The following is a 16,731-nucleotide window of genomic DNA, read 5'->3' on the forward strand; positions in this document are numbered from 1 at the left end:
TCTGAGGCCCTTCTTCATGTGCCCACTCCATGAGGGGTCTGGAGGGTGGCAACACAGGAATGGGCCTTTTCTGTGGTGGCTCCCCATTTGTGGAACACTCTCACCAGAGAGGTTCGCTTGTCACCTTCATTATACACCTTTAGGTGCCAGACGAAATCATTCTGCTGCAACCAGGCCTTGGGCTGATTAACATCCTATAACCTTTCAAATGTGTTTGTGGGATGGGGTGGGAGGAAGGGAGTTGTTGCTTGTGGTGGTTGTTATGTATTTTGTGCTTTTATCTTGCATTTTTATGTTGTGAACTGCCTTGAGCTCTACGGATGAAGGGCAGTATACAAATTTTAATAATAATAATAATAATAATAATAATAATAATACTGAAAATGTTTAGTTAATTGGTTAGCACAGAGTTTAAAACTTAGATTAAAACATCATTGGGGCAGCATTCATGATGCAAAGGCCTCCTGATGTAAAATCATTTTAACCTGATATCTAAATCTTTGCAAGGATGTTGACTTGATTTATAGGAAGGTAGTTCCATAAAGTTGGGTCCACTAGGCTGAAGTCACAACTCTCATTGACACAAGTAATGCTTCTGGGCCATGGAGGACCAGTATTAGATCTTCCCCAGATGATCTTAGTGATCAGCTTGGGACATACAGGGCAAGGTGGTCTTTAAGATATCCTGGGCCTAAGTTGTTCAGCCACTTAGACACTGGTACAAGAACCATCAACATGACCCAGTATCAAATGGGAAGCCAGTGCAGGTTATTTAACACTACTGGTGGTTGTTCCCATCACCAGTCTAGCCATGGCATTCTGCAGTAACTGAAGCTTCCAGACCAGACCCTAGGGCAGCCCCACATAACGTGTATTTCAGTAGTCCAGGCTATGCATGAGTTAATGTGATCAGGTTCTCCCTGTCAAGGAGCTGTTGTTTACTTTAGGTGACTACATGAATTTGTCCTGAGGTTAACCTCTGTGTTTGCTTCCAGATTCTGGGCTCTGCCTGCAAGTGTTCCAAGTATTCCTAAGCTCTGCTTCTAGGCTCATAGCAAATTGCTGAAAAATCCTCCAGTTCCACCCCTAGATCTGATATAGGGCTCAGACTGTCCATCCCAGCATCTGCCCAGATGCCAGAATTTTGTATGAGACGACAGCCTAATCTTAAAGTGTTTTCCCCACAAAGAAGAAATATGTTGACTTCTGTACATTTATTTTAGCATATTTTTTTTTCAGATCAGTGTATTTTCTAAAAGCAATTCAGATTGGTGGTGTTTATTTATTTTTAGTTCTGCATTGCCAAAAACATGACTAATGCTCCCATCTACTGGTCCCCAGTTGCCTGCCTGCCTGCCTGTCTGCCTGTCTCTCAAATATAACCACTGAGCCAACTCTCTGTAGCAAAACATCCGAAATTTGGGATCACAGACAAAAATCTGTGATTGGAATTATGCAAAGCAGGCTCATTTGCATAAGCTTCCTTTGCATGTTCTCTCCAATTTTGCGTGGGGTTTTGAATACTGCATTAGGGTTTATTTGCATAAATTTGGAAAAGATTGCTGGAACTCATGTAACAGTCTGAGCCACTTTTGGAGATTAGGGATATCTATTAACCTATGTACACCAACTCTATCTACCAATGACAGGTCCAGTTTTTCTTATGCCTATCCCTGAGTCCTAGCCATGCCTACTCAGAAGTTAGTCCTGTTGCATTATTATTATTAACATATGCCCACTCAAACACTTCGGTTTGAAGAACTGTCATCGTTTTAGGTGCCACATAATAATATGTCTTCCACATTAGTAAGAAATAGATATTTTAGCGTGGCAGCACCTGCATACCCAGACGTTTAGAAAGTTGATGAGAGTTTCCATCTGCTTTTAGTCTATTGCAGGGGTAGGCAAACTTTTCCACCGGAGGGCCAGATCGCCCTTACCCTGCTAGCTTTTGGAGCCATGGCGGTGGGGAGGAGGCATGTGTGGCTTCCTATTGGCCATGGCTGCATCCTGGAAGTCCTATCCTGCAGCCAATAGGAAGCCATCGCTGCCCGCTCAGTCAGTCCCCGTTCAGAGCTAAACCGGCACACCATATCCAGCCTGTGAAACGTAGTTTGCCAACCCCTTGTCTATTGTTATTTTAACTATCTGAAAGTCTTAAATTATTGTTAATTTTTCTTATTGTCAATTATATTATTTTATCTTATTTGTAAGCTGCTTTGAGGGTCTTTTTTTAACAATCAAATGATGTCTAAAAGTTATGAAATGAAAAAAAATTGGGGGGCGGGGGGGGGGAGAACAATGTATTTCTTGAATTTCTTTGAGGAAATGTGGTGATGTTATTCTCTTTTGGCCTATTACCCAGTAGCAACTACACTTGTTAGAGTCAACAATATTGTTAGATGGGCCATTGTTTTTACCCAAATAAGCATGTATTTTCACAACAGATTTTCAATGATGCGCCTCATTAAGAATCCCTGGCCCAACTGCATCATTTAGAAGAATCATAATTTTGAAGGAGAGGTGGTCTTGGAAGAACGTTCCTTGCTTGACTTGCTAAACCATATGTGGCGACAATTCCAGAGGACATCCCTGGAAGAAAATGAAATGATTTCCATTGTACATTTTCTATTTAATGGCAATGGGGAAACAATTTCCCAGCACCGGCAGAAACAATTTTCTTCCCGAACAAATGGAGAACTAATGATTTTGCACTCAGAGCAGTTACTTGGCAATGTTGCTGGGCGTTAGTGTAGCTAGAGAGATGGGGGGGGGAGGAGGAGGAGGAGGAGGGAACAAACTGGGTGGGTGCCAAGATGCTCAACAGCCATGTAACTGATCTCAAACCAAATCCATGAAAATCAGGTGGCATGCAGATTAGACAGCAAAGCAGCCAGCTAATTTTAAGCAACAATAACATGTCAGGGGGTTCTGTCTCTTGAGAAGCACTTGGAGTCGGGGTCATGAGAAGAATGATATTGGGGGCCATCTTCAAAGACTTTTGGAATCTGAAACATGGAAATGATGTGCTTTCCGTATTCCTCTGGGCTGTGTTCCAGTTCTCTAGAAGCTGGAAGAATGGAGATGGCCAGAAAAGCGGGGGGGGGGGGGGAGAGAGACTGCTTTGGGAGGGGGTGAATATAGATGTCCAAGTAGTGAATGTTTTTATTGCTGTATTCTGTATTTGCAGGGACATTCTGTGAGCCACCCTTTAACACAATGACACAGGGATGGATAGCCTGTGATCCTCTGGATGTTGGTAGACTGCAGCTTCCCCCATTCCTGATTATTGGCCATGCCAGATGGGGCTGATGGCACCCAATGACATTTAGCAGGCACTTGGAAGAGAACAAGTTTTCTGAGTGGTAGGGATAGCAGAGGAATGAGATTCAGTCTGCATTTAAAGACAGACTTACCTGATTCAAAACAATATGCACACCAAAATGAAGCCATCCTTCAAAATGTTGACTTCTCCAAATTTTGCATTGCAGTTCTCCAGCCAAGTATTGTGTACAGAAATGTACCAGTTAAATTAATGGAAAATTAGTGGAAAACAACATACACAAATGCATAACCATAGAATCATAGAATTGTAGAGTTGGAAGGGACCATGACAGATGACCCTACAATCTCTGCTGAAAAACCTCCAAAGCTGATGGACAAATTTTGTTTCGTTCACATTTAAAGAGGAACCTACATTATTTATACTTTCTGAACTGGTATGTAGACCAAAATATAGCCCCTCTTAGAAATTCACATTGGTCTGAATTTCGCACTGCAAGAATTCATAGGCTAGGGTAAAGCATGCGTAAAATGCATGTGTTTGTGAAAAGAACATACAAGGATGCATTATATTTGAGGAAATTGTTTTGCAAAAATGTATATATTAATTTAACATACAAACACGTAAAATGCTGGTGAATTTTCAGTCAGTCACCCAAATGGATGTGGAAATGTTGATAAAGGCAGGGGGAAATGAGAAGCAGAGAGAAGCAGAGAGCTATTAGGTCCCCCCATCCCTACTTCTAAATAAACATTTATGCGATTGCTCTGGCAATGAATGGGGGGAAATGCACATTACTGTTAGGATCGAACAAAGTGGAGTGTTTTGTCCTTGTGAGCCAGCTGATCCTCTCTCCTCTGCCCAGATAATTGTCCTGAATTATCAATGCAATGCCACCTTTTGACAACAGGGAAATATTTGTGGAAACAATAGAGGCTTTGCACATTCCTGACGCTCTCTCTCTCTCTTCTTTGTGCAGCTCTCTATCTTCCTCTCTCCCTTTCCAGACTCACTTCCAATACCACTACTCCAAGGTTAGGGGTTAATTGGTAACTTTCCTTTGGGGCACTTAGCCAGTCCCTCTTGGCTCAGAAATACAATTGCATGTCAGCACTGATCACTCATGCCTGAAGAGCTTAAGGAAAGGGAAAGCTAGTGGAGCGCAAGAGATGCACACCATCAAGTGTCACCGTTAATCACAGGCACCAAGCTTTTTAATGCACAGGGTATTTTACATCAGTCAGCGCACTGCACACCTTCAAGGCGTACCTTGCAAACATGAGGCATTCCAGTATTTCCCATTCTCCTCTCACATGCATCGGCCCTGCATGCCTTTTCCTCAGATAAGACTATAGACATCACCTTCCTGGATCAGTCCAAATGCCCAGGATCCTGCTTCCAGAAGTGGCTGGCAAAACATGTTCCTGGCAAGCCCAATTATGCACAAAACTCTGTCAATACAAATTATGTGCCAACTTGTATATGCCTTCTAAAAGCTTTTCTATTCCACCAGGCCTATATAGGCAATGAAGAGTGTATCTCCAACAATGGCTTGTTGATGCTTGTTTAAAAGCTTTTTTTCGGTGTGCTTTTTTTTTTTTTTTTTTTTTGCTTTTAATTGCAAAAATCAATGGTTTTCTTATTGTATGTTTTTTATATTTTCATGCTGTAGATGAATACTGTCAGGGGTTCAGGAGCAGAGACACAGGAGAAGGAGCAAATGGAGAGTGAGGAGGAGGAATCCGAGGGGGGTGTAGGCAGTGACAGTGGTCAGAGAGATTCCACGAGTCTCTCCAGCGAATCGGAAGATTCACAGAGAGGAGCGCCGATGGCCAGGGCAAGGGGGGTGCCAAGGGGGAAACCCCAGAAGGAAGGGGCCAGCGGGGACTCCCTGAGCAGCAGTTGGAAATCAGGACCAGCGTCCCCACCAGAGCGTAGTGGGGGGGAGGAGTCCCAGGCATCGGGACCAGTCTTCTCACCACCAGAGGGAGGAGATGAGTCAGGATTGGCCACGCCTCCATCGGAGAGCGGGGAAACGGTCAAGAGGAAAGTCACCGGCTGGGCGCGCGCACCAAGTTCAAATGTACAGGCGAGCGGCACAGCAGGTAGCCCGGATAGGGAGCCAGGTCCTAAAGCCCGCCGGAAGGAAGGGCAAGACTCAGGGGGGTCAGCGTCAGAAGAGTCCAGGAGGGAGGAAACCCCAGGGGGCAGAAGGACCCAGAGGAGGAAGGAACAGCGCAGGAGGTGGAGCCGGGCTAGGATCTTAAACTGGTGCGGAAGGGGTAGTGACTCAGAGGGGACTTCGCCGGTCTAGGGCCAAGACGTAGGGCTGCACGCTCTGGGGTTTGAAATGGAAACTAAACTTCAATAAAGACTCTTGTACATTACATCAACTGAGCGTTGGTCCTCTGTGAGCTGGGACCTAGAGGCAGCCCTGACAAATACATTCATAATTTTATTTGTATGCTGTCTTTCCATAGTTCAAGCCATGCTCAAGATGGCTTACAATATGAATATATATATATATATATATATATATATATATATATATATATATATATATATATATAATTACAAACGTAACCAAAATAGTCAAAAACAATAAATAAAACATCAAAAAGTACATAACCAATTAAACAATTTACACATAAATCATAAGATTGAAAATAAAGATACAAAAGACTAATACCAGTAACAGCAACAACCCCACCCCCACCCCCACCCAATGAAAACCCCAACAATTCCCCAACCCAAGAGTCTGTTCAGCAGCCTCAGCTTTTGTAGTTGGAGTCAGTCCGGGGACTCCCTCTCAGGCCAGGTAGAAAAAGGTCTGCAAGGCAAGGAGCAGGTCTTCCAGAACTCACTGCCAAGATATAAACTGCTTAGTTATGTTTTGTGATTTAACTGTATATAAATACTTTTATAAATAAATGCTAATAAATCTAAGGTGTATGAAGTACGAAGGTGGTGTGGGTGTACCATTCTGTGGGTTTTCCGTAGCATAACATCGGGGGACGTAGTGCCTCTGAAAATGGAGAATCAATTAAGCTGTCACCAAAGGAAAGTGGCCTGCAGCCCAAATATCTTGAACAGTGGAGCCATCAGGAAGAGCAATGGAGACCCTTAGGCAGCAGATTGTTGTTGTTTTTTTTTAAATAATATTTATTCAAATTTTAAAGATTACAAAGAGAAAATTAAAAAACAAAAACAAAAAACGGAAAATACAAAATACAAAAAATACAATACAAAAATACAAACAATTCAAAAAATGAAAAAAAGAGGAAAAAAAACAGCTCAAACTTTTACATAACTTTCTTTCCTTTGCTTATTTCCTTGACCTCCTCACACCTCCCTTTTTTGTATTCTAGTTCAATTAGATATTTCAGCAAATCCTTTCTAGCTTTGTTTTTATCCTAATAATTTATCTTAATATACTGTAATTTTACATTCTCGTCTTTCTCCAATTAAAAAAAAATCAATTTTGACCTAATCCTTTATATCATTTCTGCTAAAACCACATTACTTCATTCCAACATCCTTCTAACATTCCTTAATTTTGCAATATTTCTGTAAATAAACTTTAAATTTTTTCCAATCTTCTTCCACCAACTCTTCACCTTGGTCTCAGATTCTGCCAGTCATTTCCGCCACCTTAGGCAGCAGATTGAGCTACCCAAGAATTCTCAAGCCAAAGAAAGTTGCTTTAGAATAATCTGCAAGCGTTTTCTAACAGTTAGGAGATCCTCAGAAAAAAAAGAGAGAGCAACCAATTGCCCTGCTTGCTGAGAGATGCTGGGAATAAGAAAAGGAGAGAGGGCAGATGTGTAGACAAGTTACGGTGGTACCGGGTGCAATATTTTTTTGTCACACCCCCGACCTACATTGCAATTTTTGGGTACGTTGCCCAAAGTTGTTGAGCTTATTTTAAGGGAGGGTTGTCCACAAAACAGATATGTCCGCAGATAGCATAACGAGCACATAAAACTGGGTCAGCACCGCCAGCCGGGGGTGCTAGCGCCAACCACAGACCACGAAAATCTGACCGCCGATTGCATAAAACTGCCCGCCAGGGATCCGAGCACTGCCTGCCGGAGGGGTGTGTGTGTGCCAGGCTGATCACCCGGCGTATTAGCGTGATCAGTGGGTGGATTTTCACAATGACAATTGCGCCAATCGTGAAAAATTGCCCGCTGGAGGTGCGCATGCTGCCACACTGATCTGCCCAGGGGGGTTTTGTCACCACCCCTAGGCATGACACCTGGGGTGGACTGCACCCCCACACCCTCCTTGCAACGCCCCCGGGAGAGGGTTGCTACTTTTTCTGCCCTGCCTGTGTGGTATCTGGAGGCATCTGACTGGAGACAAAATTCTGCACTCGACTGCCACTTGACCTGGTCCAGCAGGTCACTTCTTGTATCATGTTCTTACCCAGAAAGGTTTTCAGAAAGCAATCCTTGTCACGGATGCTGCTGGGAGCACCCATGATTTCTCCCTACTGCTATAGAATCTTGTGGAGTTATTTGTTGTTCACACACACACAAACACACCCCTTTGATGCATACGACTCCTTACTGTAACAGAAGCAAGTTAAAGGTCCCTGGTCTGTGGGGGCTTCCAATCTAATTTCAACAGAAGAGAAGACAAGGGAGAAAGTGGAGGGAGGAGGGGAAAGGAATACGAAAGTGCTGAAGGAAACTGGGTGAGAATATGTGAAAATAAATTGCCACGTTGCCAGGCTCTGTTTCTGTGAGAACTAAAGAACTGAGCCAAAGTGTTTTGATTCTGAACGATGAAAGCATTGCAAAAAAAAAGAAAGAAAGAGAGGAAGAAGGAAAATTTATATTAGGCAAAACCGCATACAAGAAACGGTGTACAGTGGTACCTCAGGTTACATACGCTTCAGGTTACAGACTCTGCTAACCCAGAAATAGTACCTTGGGTTAAGAACTTTGCTTCAGGATAAGAACGGCAGCAGCAGGAGGCCCCATTAGCTAAAGTGGTGCTTCAGGTTAAGAACAGTTTCAGGTTAAGAACAGACCTCTGGAACAAATTAAGTACTTAACCCGAGGTACCACTGTATTAGGGAAGCAATTGCAAGCCAAGGCTATGTACTTCCTCCTCTGACCCATCCCCAAACTCAGCCCTCCAGAGGTTTGGATAATCTTTAACTTCCGGCCCACTTGCCAGAAGTGGCACCATGGGTCAATCTGACAGCAGGGTTTCCAAAAACTTACATTAAATTGGGGGACCCCTGCAGAGTTCTGTTGCCTGGGGTGTGCTATCAGTCTCGGATCCCAACAGGGCATATGGACATAGGCAACTCGGCGAGGAAGAAACAGGTAAAGGGTCCAGGTCTAGGTTGCTTAAATGAACCAGGAGCAAACCTGAGGGAAGCCTACCTGCTCTGTCAGTCCTGCCCTCAAGGTCAGCCCCGACTGGCCAATAAGGCAGGCAGGCTTGGATCTAGCACCTAATAGAAAAAAGGTAAAGGGACCCTGACCATTAGGTCCAGTCGTCACCGACTCTGGGGTTGCGGCGCTCATCTCACTTTATTGACCAAGGGAACCGGTATACAGCTTCCGGGTCATGTGGCCAGCATGACTAAGCCACTTCTGGCGAACCAGAGCAGCGCACAGAAACGCCGTTTACCTTCCCGTTAGAGCGGTACCTATTAATCTACTTGCAACTTGATCTGCTTTCAAACTGCTAGGTTGGCAGAAGCAGGGACCGAGCAACAGGAGCTCACCCCGTTGCGGGTATTCGAACTGCTGACCTTCTGACCAGCAAGTCCTAGGCTCTGTGGTTTAACCCACAGCGCCACCCGCATCCCTATCTATTATGCCCACTCTGCCTGCTCAGGTAGGACTCCAATCCCTGGAACTCCCTTGCCAGGTCCCTAGGAAGCCTTCGCCATCCCACAATACGACCACACTTAAGTGGTGAGTGATCTTGCACAAAAACAATGGTGAATTTTCAGGAGGCCTTTTCGGGGAAATGTGGAGAACTCGGGAGGGGGGGGGTAGAAGGCAAAATGAACTGAAACTGCCTGCCTCACCCATTCCTAGTCATGACTCCCCACCCACAATCTTCACTTTTCTGAGCTAAACAGATCCCTTTCTTTCAACCTTTCCTTATAGGACAGTCCCCAGGGGCGCCGACTTATAAAAAATATTGGGGGGGGGGCCATACCGACTTATAAAAAATATTGGGGGGCCCAAGACCTCCAAACCGCTGCTGCTGGGGGAACGAAAGGGGCGAGCCCCGGGCTGCCCCGACCTTAAGTGAACCTGTAAGGGCCCGCCCTTTGCGGCAGCCGATTGGCTGCCGCCGTGGGCGGTGAATATTAATGAGCTAGGGGGAATCCCCGCTTCTCGCGGGGCTGACGCCAGCCCCGCGAGATTGTTGATGGGTCGAGAGCTTGCAACCCCACCCCCTCTCTAGATCGGGAGTGGCTTTGTTTTAACTCATTACTGAATGTATTTTAAAAGGTAACTATCGTCAAACAAGGAAAATAAAAAATTCCAACATAATTTTGTGATTTTACAAAGCATAATATAACTAATAATTTTCTTAAATTATTGGGGGGGCGGAGCCCCCCAAACGAATTTTTGAGGGGGCTCGGGCCCCCTCAGGCCCCATGGAGTCGGCGCCTATGACAGTCCCCCACCCATTTTTGTAGTCTTCCTCAGAACCTGTTCCAATTTGTCGACACCCATAGCAAGCATAAGGGATCTAAGCTTGTTGCAAGACACGCTTCAAAGCAAAACGCAAGACGTCAGAAGGCACCCCCTTCCGCAAGAAACATGAGTCATTTCTAACATACACAGTATGAACCCACTTGCCACACAGACATTAATAATAATAATTAATGCTTCCAGAGCTGCATTTCTGCTGAGGCGTGGGGGGGGGGAGTTGTCATTCACTTCAAAGGTGTGTGCGTGAGCAAGGCTTTCCTAGTTAATCAGAACCAGTTCCCCCTCTGCACCAGAATAGCAGGTAGCAATTTCTTTCCACTTTCAACCCTGTGATTTTGCTACTGAGTGGAGATTAAGGGGGCAATGATTCACTTACTATCATTTCAGGGAGATCAATTAAAGCCTATGCTTACACTGAGAGGTGTTTCCAGCTTCTGTGAAAATAAAAAGTAAATAGACATTTCTCTCCTCTCTCCTTGAAGACCAGGGCTGTCTTAAGCATATGCAGTGCTGGGATGCAAAGATCCGCCCAGCACCCACATCCCCAGTCCCAGGGACGCAGAAGGGCAGAGCCAGCCAGCCAACTCAGCATCTTGCTGGCTCAGTTGCCCCCAAACTTGTGGTGCAGAGCCGCCCACAGCAGAAGAGCCCACCAAAGCACTCCGACTGGTGGATGGGCTCTTCCCCAGACTCAACTCCTGGGCCCCAGACTCTTGGTCTGGTGCACCTGAGAGCTTGGTGCCCGGATAAGACGACCCATTCAATGAGGCAGAGGTGGAATCTACACACATATAAAAAACATTCTGAAAATGCTTTTTTAAAAAAAGCTTTTTTAAAAATACATTGAATTTTCCATAAGGCTTACCATTGCCATCTAGGGTCACATTGTATATAGCACTTAAAACACACTTAAAGCGTTTTATTTACAGCTGTATAGCTGAGTCCAGAGAGAGAGAGAAAAATTTTGAGAGATGCCAGCCTCAGCTATTGAAATGTCTAGGGGAGAGAGCATGGCTGTGGCCAAAGAGGGACCCCTAGGGTTGCCTCTGATCCTTTCTTTAATTTTTAGTTTCATTTTTTAAAGATACAGCTGAGCTCAAGTAAGAATTCAAGGCTTGAATTTTTGTTTTTTGAAGAGATCAATTGCAGATTTGATTTCTGGTACCCACTGTTATTGAGGGGAACTCAAAGCAGTGCTAAGTTAAAGCCCCTTAGAGGTGCACTAGTGGAATGAATGGCTTATGCAACAGGAGTCGCAGGAAGCCAGAATGGCCCAATGATTCAAAAGATTGCTGCAGATCTGATACGTCCTTGTTACACAACCTGTTCCGCAGCAAACTTCCACAACCGCAACTGTTGCGTTGGATCTCACATTGCACCACTTCTTTTTTTAAAAAAAGAGCTTAAAAACAAAGGAATAGCAATACAGTGGTGCCCCGCAAGACGAACGCCTCGCAAGACGGAAAGCCCGCTAGACGAAAGGGTTTTCCGTTTTGGAGGCGCTTCGCAAAACGAATTTCCCTATGGGCTTGCTTCGCAAGACGAAAATGTCTTGCCAGTTCCTGCGGGGTTTTTTCCCTCCCCCCCCCCTTTTCCTAAGTCCTAAGCCGCTTATCAGCTGATCTGCTGATAAGCCGCTTATCAGCTGATCCGCTAAAAGCCGCTAAACCTCTAATAGCGCTAATCCACTAAGCTGTCAATGGGCTTGCTTCGCAAGACGAAAAAACCGCTATACGAAGAGCCTCACGGAACGGATAAATTTCGTCTTGCGAGGCACCACTGTATTTTAAACTCAGAGAGGCTTACTGTGCATTAAAATGAAACTCCCTTCCTCATAGAATGACAAATCTTCAGGAATAATCAATTAGGATAATGATGTATTTAGAAAACCAGTCAGTTACATCCCATCAAATGCATGCGAGTAGAAGAACATTTTAACTTGGTGCAGAAAACATGATCATGGCCATATCAGGTCTTATCAGGGAGAGTATTCCACAGATGGGCTACAACTGAAAAGAGCCTCTCCCTTCCCACAGCTCTCTTGACAAGGACTTCATATGTTGATCTTGGGAGATGGGTAGATTCATGATGAGAGATGCTTTCCATCAATGACTGAGGTCCTGAGCTGCATAAATAGCCTCGGCCCAGTATACCTGAAGGAGCATCTCCACCCCCATCGTTCTGCCTGGACACTGAGGTCCAGCACCCAGGGCCTTCTGGCAGTTCCTTCACTGCGAGAAGCAAAGCTACAGGGAACCAGGCAGAAGGCCTTCTCAGTGGTGGTGTCCGCCCTGTGGAACGCCCTCTCACCAGATGTCAAAGGGATAAACAACCACCTGACATTAGAAGACATCTGAAGGCAGCCCTGAAGTTTTTAACGTGTGACATTTTAATGTATCTTTAATCTTTGTTGGAAGCCACCCAGAGTGGCTGGGGAGCCTCAGCTAGATGGGTGGGGTACAAATAAATTATTATTATTATTATTATTATTATTATTATTATTATTATTAGTCTTTATGGGTTAAGACCAGCACTGAAACCACAACTGAAACTCTCCAGAAATGTACTTCAAATGCATGAAATCTGCTTGACACATTTAGAAAGAATGTATTGTAAGGCCTACTGAAAGAAGTTGAGCATGCCAGACCTCTGCAATATAGGGGGAAGATTTAGAATTAGAGCAGTGTCAGTATTTTATTTTATTTTTTATTGCTCTGGATACCGCTTGGTAATTTGTTTTATTTATTTGCATGTGTATTGTTTCCTTATCGGTGACTTAAGTACTTCAGCTGTGTGTAGTACCTATTGAATTTCAAGGACTTAATTAATTTTTATATAATATCCAATGGTACAATTTGCTTTTCAAAGGGAATTAACTTCTGAGCCATTGAGCAGTAAAAGTAAATACAAAAATACATAGATAGCAGAGAGAAAGACATTCCCATGCCAAGCTTGATTTGCATTTATATAGTTGCCATAACAGTAATGAGGATCAATTTGCTTAATGATTCAAGATATATTGGAATAAATCGCAAGGGCTGTTGGAAATTATCAGAGGCCAATTCAAAGAGATCTGGTCATTTGCTGCATTGCCACATCCAAACCACTCCTTCCCAAAGATTATGAACTGATCTAGCATAAGAATAGCCTTCTCTGGCCAACCAGATGCCTCTGGGAAGTCCAAAATTAGGACTCCCCTCACCCCTTGTGGTTTCCAGCAACTGGTATTCAGAGGCACATTGCTTCTTCCTGTGGAGGCAGAGAATAGGCATCAAAATTAGTGGCCATCAATGGCCTTGTCTTCCATGAATTTGGCCCATGCTCTTTAAAATCCATCTAAGTTGGCCTTAACTGTCTCCTGTAGGAACAAGTCCCATAGTTTTAACTATGTGCTGTGTTGTTGTCGTTTAGCCATGTCCGACTCTTCGTGACCCCATGGACCAGAGCACGCCAGGCACTCCTGTCTTCCACTGCCTCCCGCAGTGGAAGACAAACTCATGTTGGTAGCTTCGAGAACACTAGGAACCTAGAAAGCTCCCTTGCGTCACACTATTGTCCCAACTTGCTCCTTATTGGCTAAAGTGGCTGGCAGAGGCTCTCCAGGATTCCTAGACTGGGTATATTCCAAGCCCTACCGAAAGATACCAGACATTGAACCTGGGACCATCTGCATGCAAAGTAGATGCTCCACCAATGAGCTACGGACCTTTCCTAAGGAGCTGGTGAAGGCTGAACATGTGATCTGTGGAGAGGAGGAAGGTGTACTTCATGTCTCATCGGTTGAAAAGCAGCTGTGGGGAGGTCAGCTTTGGTTATTATTATTTAAATAAAACCTTTCAAAGTTTGCTTCCTCAGTCTATTACTTTTTCGGTTTAGCAAATTGGCTTTTATGCATGCATAACATTAAAAAAAAATTCTACACAAACTGTTGCCTTCCCCCCCCATAGTCATAGGCTGCTGTCTTCCAAGTGGAAAATAAGCACCAGCTAATATTTGTATAGATTATTTTGCTCCACTGTATATTTCACGCCCCGTCTTGTTATTCATATTTTCTTGTTAAGGTTAAATGGAGCCGAAGCGTCGGACAATATTTATACTGCAACATGGGCTGCAAATTATCTCTGTTGTTTAATTAAACAACAATGCAAGACAGGCGGTGTGTTTATGGTGATGGATGGTGTGCCTCGCTTGCGCAGTGAGCTGTGAGGCGAGAAGAAGGACCGGGAGTTCCCAACAACGTGCCTGAGAAAGACCATTTATCAGCAGGAACATATGGACAGTCAGGTCCTATGCTACAATCCAAACTAGCCCTCTGCACCTAAGAGCCCATCACTTGGGCTGTCTGATATTTGGTATCCCCAGACTGCCCCTGCACCTTTAACCTATCCTGCTCATACACGTCTCTCAGACTTAAATATGAGAAGTTGTCTTTATTTATCCTCTTCGAGATCAAAGGAGCTAGACTAGTTACTTAGATTCAAACTAGAAACATTTATATCCCAATTCTGTACTTCCTACAATCAACAACTTTGCTATTTTATTACCTACAAGCATCTCTCTCTCTCTGTGTGACTGCAACAGGTAAAATCTACTCTCCAACCAGTATCTACTAGCCAAATGCTCCTCATTCTGCATGCAAAAGGGTTTCAATAGTTAATTGGCCCTGTTACCCCCATGCATTAAAAAAAATCATGAAAACTGATGAAGAAATGAGGAAACTGAACTTAAAACTGGAAATACAAGGAACTGAGAGAAACCATTATTGGTGGAGTAGCCCATCTCTAACCTGCTTGAGAACTTGGGGAGCTACTGCAAGTCAGAACAAATAATTAAAAAGCTAGATGGACCAGACTTGTATCCTATGTTCCTGGTTTCATGAAAAATGTTTACAGCATCTGGGACATTTCAGTTTAGAGAAAATGTGAATTAGAGGCAACATGAGATAAGTTTACATGGAAGAAGTATAGAGAGAAAAGTCACTCTCTTTCATAACACTGGAACTTGTGGACATGCAATGAAGCTGAAGGTTGGATGATTTGGGACAGCTACACAGCACATTGCCAACAAAGGTCTGTATAGTTAAAGCTATGGTGTTCCCAGCAGTGATATATGGAAGTGAGAGCTGGACCATAAAGAAGGCTGATCGCTGAAGAATTGATGCTTTTGAATTATGGTGCTGGAGGAGACTCTTGAGAGTCCAATGGAGATCAAACCTCTCCATTCTGAAGGAAATCAGTCCTGAGTGCTCACTGGAAGGACAGATCGTGAAGCTGAGGCTCCAATACTTTGGCCACCTCATGAGAAGAGAAGACTCTCTGGAAAAGACCCTGATGTTGGGCAAGATGGAGGGCACAAGGAGAAGGGGATGACAGAGGATGAGATGGCTGGACAGTGTTCTTGAAGCTACCAGCATGAGTTTGACCAAACTGCGGGAAGTAGTGGAAGACAGGGAGTGCCTGGCGTGCTCTGGTCCACGGAATCACGAAGAGTCAGACATGAGTAAACGATTAAACAACAACAACAACAACAGAGTTCTATGAAAACTACAACACCCCAGCAGATAAAATATCAGAGATAATCAACTAGGCATAAAAGAACATCTAATCTCATCAAACATTTGAAATAGAGCAGTATCTTGAGCCCAGGATTATTGGTTTGTTTTTGTGCTTGTGCTTTTTTTATTAGGCATCCCATCTTCTCATTTTATATTTTTATGGTGTGAGCTGCCCTGTGATATTCCTATGAATGGTGGTATATAAACTTAATAAATAAATAATCAAAGATGACAAAGCAGCCTCACTGGGGAGAGCATTCTGCAGGCAGCAAGAGGAGGGCACTTTTGAAAAGACTCTATAGGAATCTTATCTATAGGAGACTGTAGCACACATACCACCTCCTAACTCCATTGTCATAAGAAGAATGAATTATGCAAGGAAATTTCCGTGATTCATGCATGTTGCAGAATTATTCCTTTCTCGTTGCAGAAATTAAAATTGCATTGCGGCCCAACTTTGTCTTTTTTCTTCCTTTAGCTTAGAATGCCTGCAGTCCTGCTTATATGGTTTATTTCCTTTCTCTTATGCTTCTCCCCTTGCAGAGGATGCTTATAAAACACAAGTACGTATAGATGATGAGCCTGCTTATTTGGACATTCTGGACACTGCTGGACAAGTGAGTAGTTTCTCTGCTTGGACAATTTGAGCTGCCAATGAAAGTTGCCACAGAGTGTGTGTGAGGATACTGAAAAAAACAAGGGAAGCCCATATATATATATATATATATATATATATATATATATATATATGGGAGAGGCATTTAAGATCAAGGGCAGAGGTAAAGGTCCTGTAAGGTGAGAATTCCCCTTCCTCTAAAACAGCAGTTCTCAACCTGTGGGTCCCCAGATATTGTTGGACTACAACTCCCATCATCCCTAGCTAGCAAGGCCAGAGCTCAGGGATGATGGGAGTTGTAGTCCAACAACATCTAGGGGCCCACAGGTTGAGAACCGCTGCTCTAAAACATGGGTAGGCAAACTAAGGTCTGTGGGCCAGATCCAGCCCAATCGCCTTCTAAATCCTGCCCGTGGACCGTCTGGCAATCGGTGTGTTTTTACATGAGTAGAATGTGTCCTTTTATTTTAAATGCATCTCTGGGTTATTTGTGGGGCATAGGAATTCGTTCATATATATTTTTTTCCTTTTCAAAATATAGTCTGCCCCCCCGCCACAAGGTCTGAGGGACAGTGGACTGGCC

General features: G+C 44.0%; 1 protein-coding gene and 1 long non-coding RNA gene across 3 annotated transcripts in view; both read left to right on the forward strand.

Annotated features, from left to right (window-relative positions):
- Positions 1–16,731, forward strand: part of LOC309352913 — a 911,067-nt gene that overhangs the window by 280,064 nt on the left and 614,272 nt on the right. The gene's annotated exons all lie outside the window — the stretch shown is intronic.
- RIT2 (Ras like without CAAX 2) overlaps positions 1–16,731 on the forward strand; it is a 268,996-nt gene that overhangs the window by 62,185 nt on the left and 190,080 nt on the right. For both annotated transcript variants that reach the window (XM_081881677.1, XM_081881676.1), the window contains exon 3: positions 16,076–16,149. In XM_081881677.1, the coding sequence (XP_081737803.1) occupies positions 16,076–16,149 (74 nt within the window). The remainder of the gene's footprint in view (positions 1–16,075; positions 16,150–16,731) is intronic.

The sequence above is a fragment of the Podarcis erhardii genome (assembly GCF_964252035.2).
Source record: "Podarcis erhardii genome assembly, chromosome: 11".
In the NCBI taxonomy this organism is placed as follows: domain Eukaryota; kingdom Metazoa; phylum Chordata; class Lepidosauria; order Squamata; family Lacertidae; genus Podarcis; species Podarcis erhardii.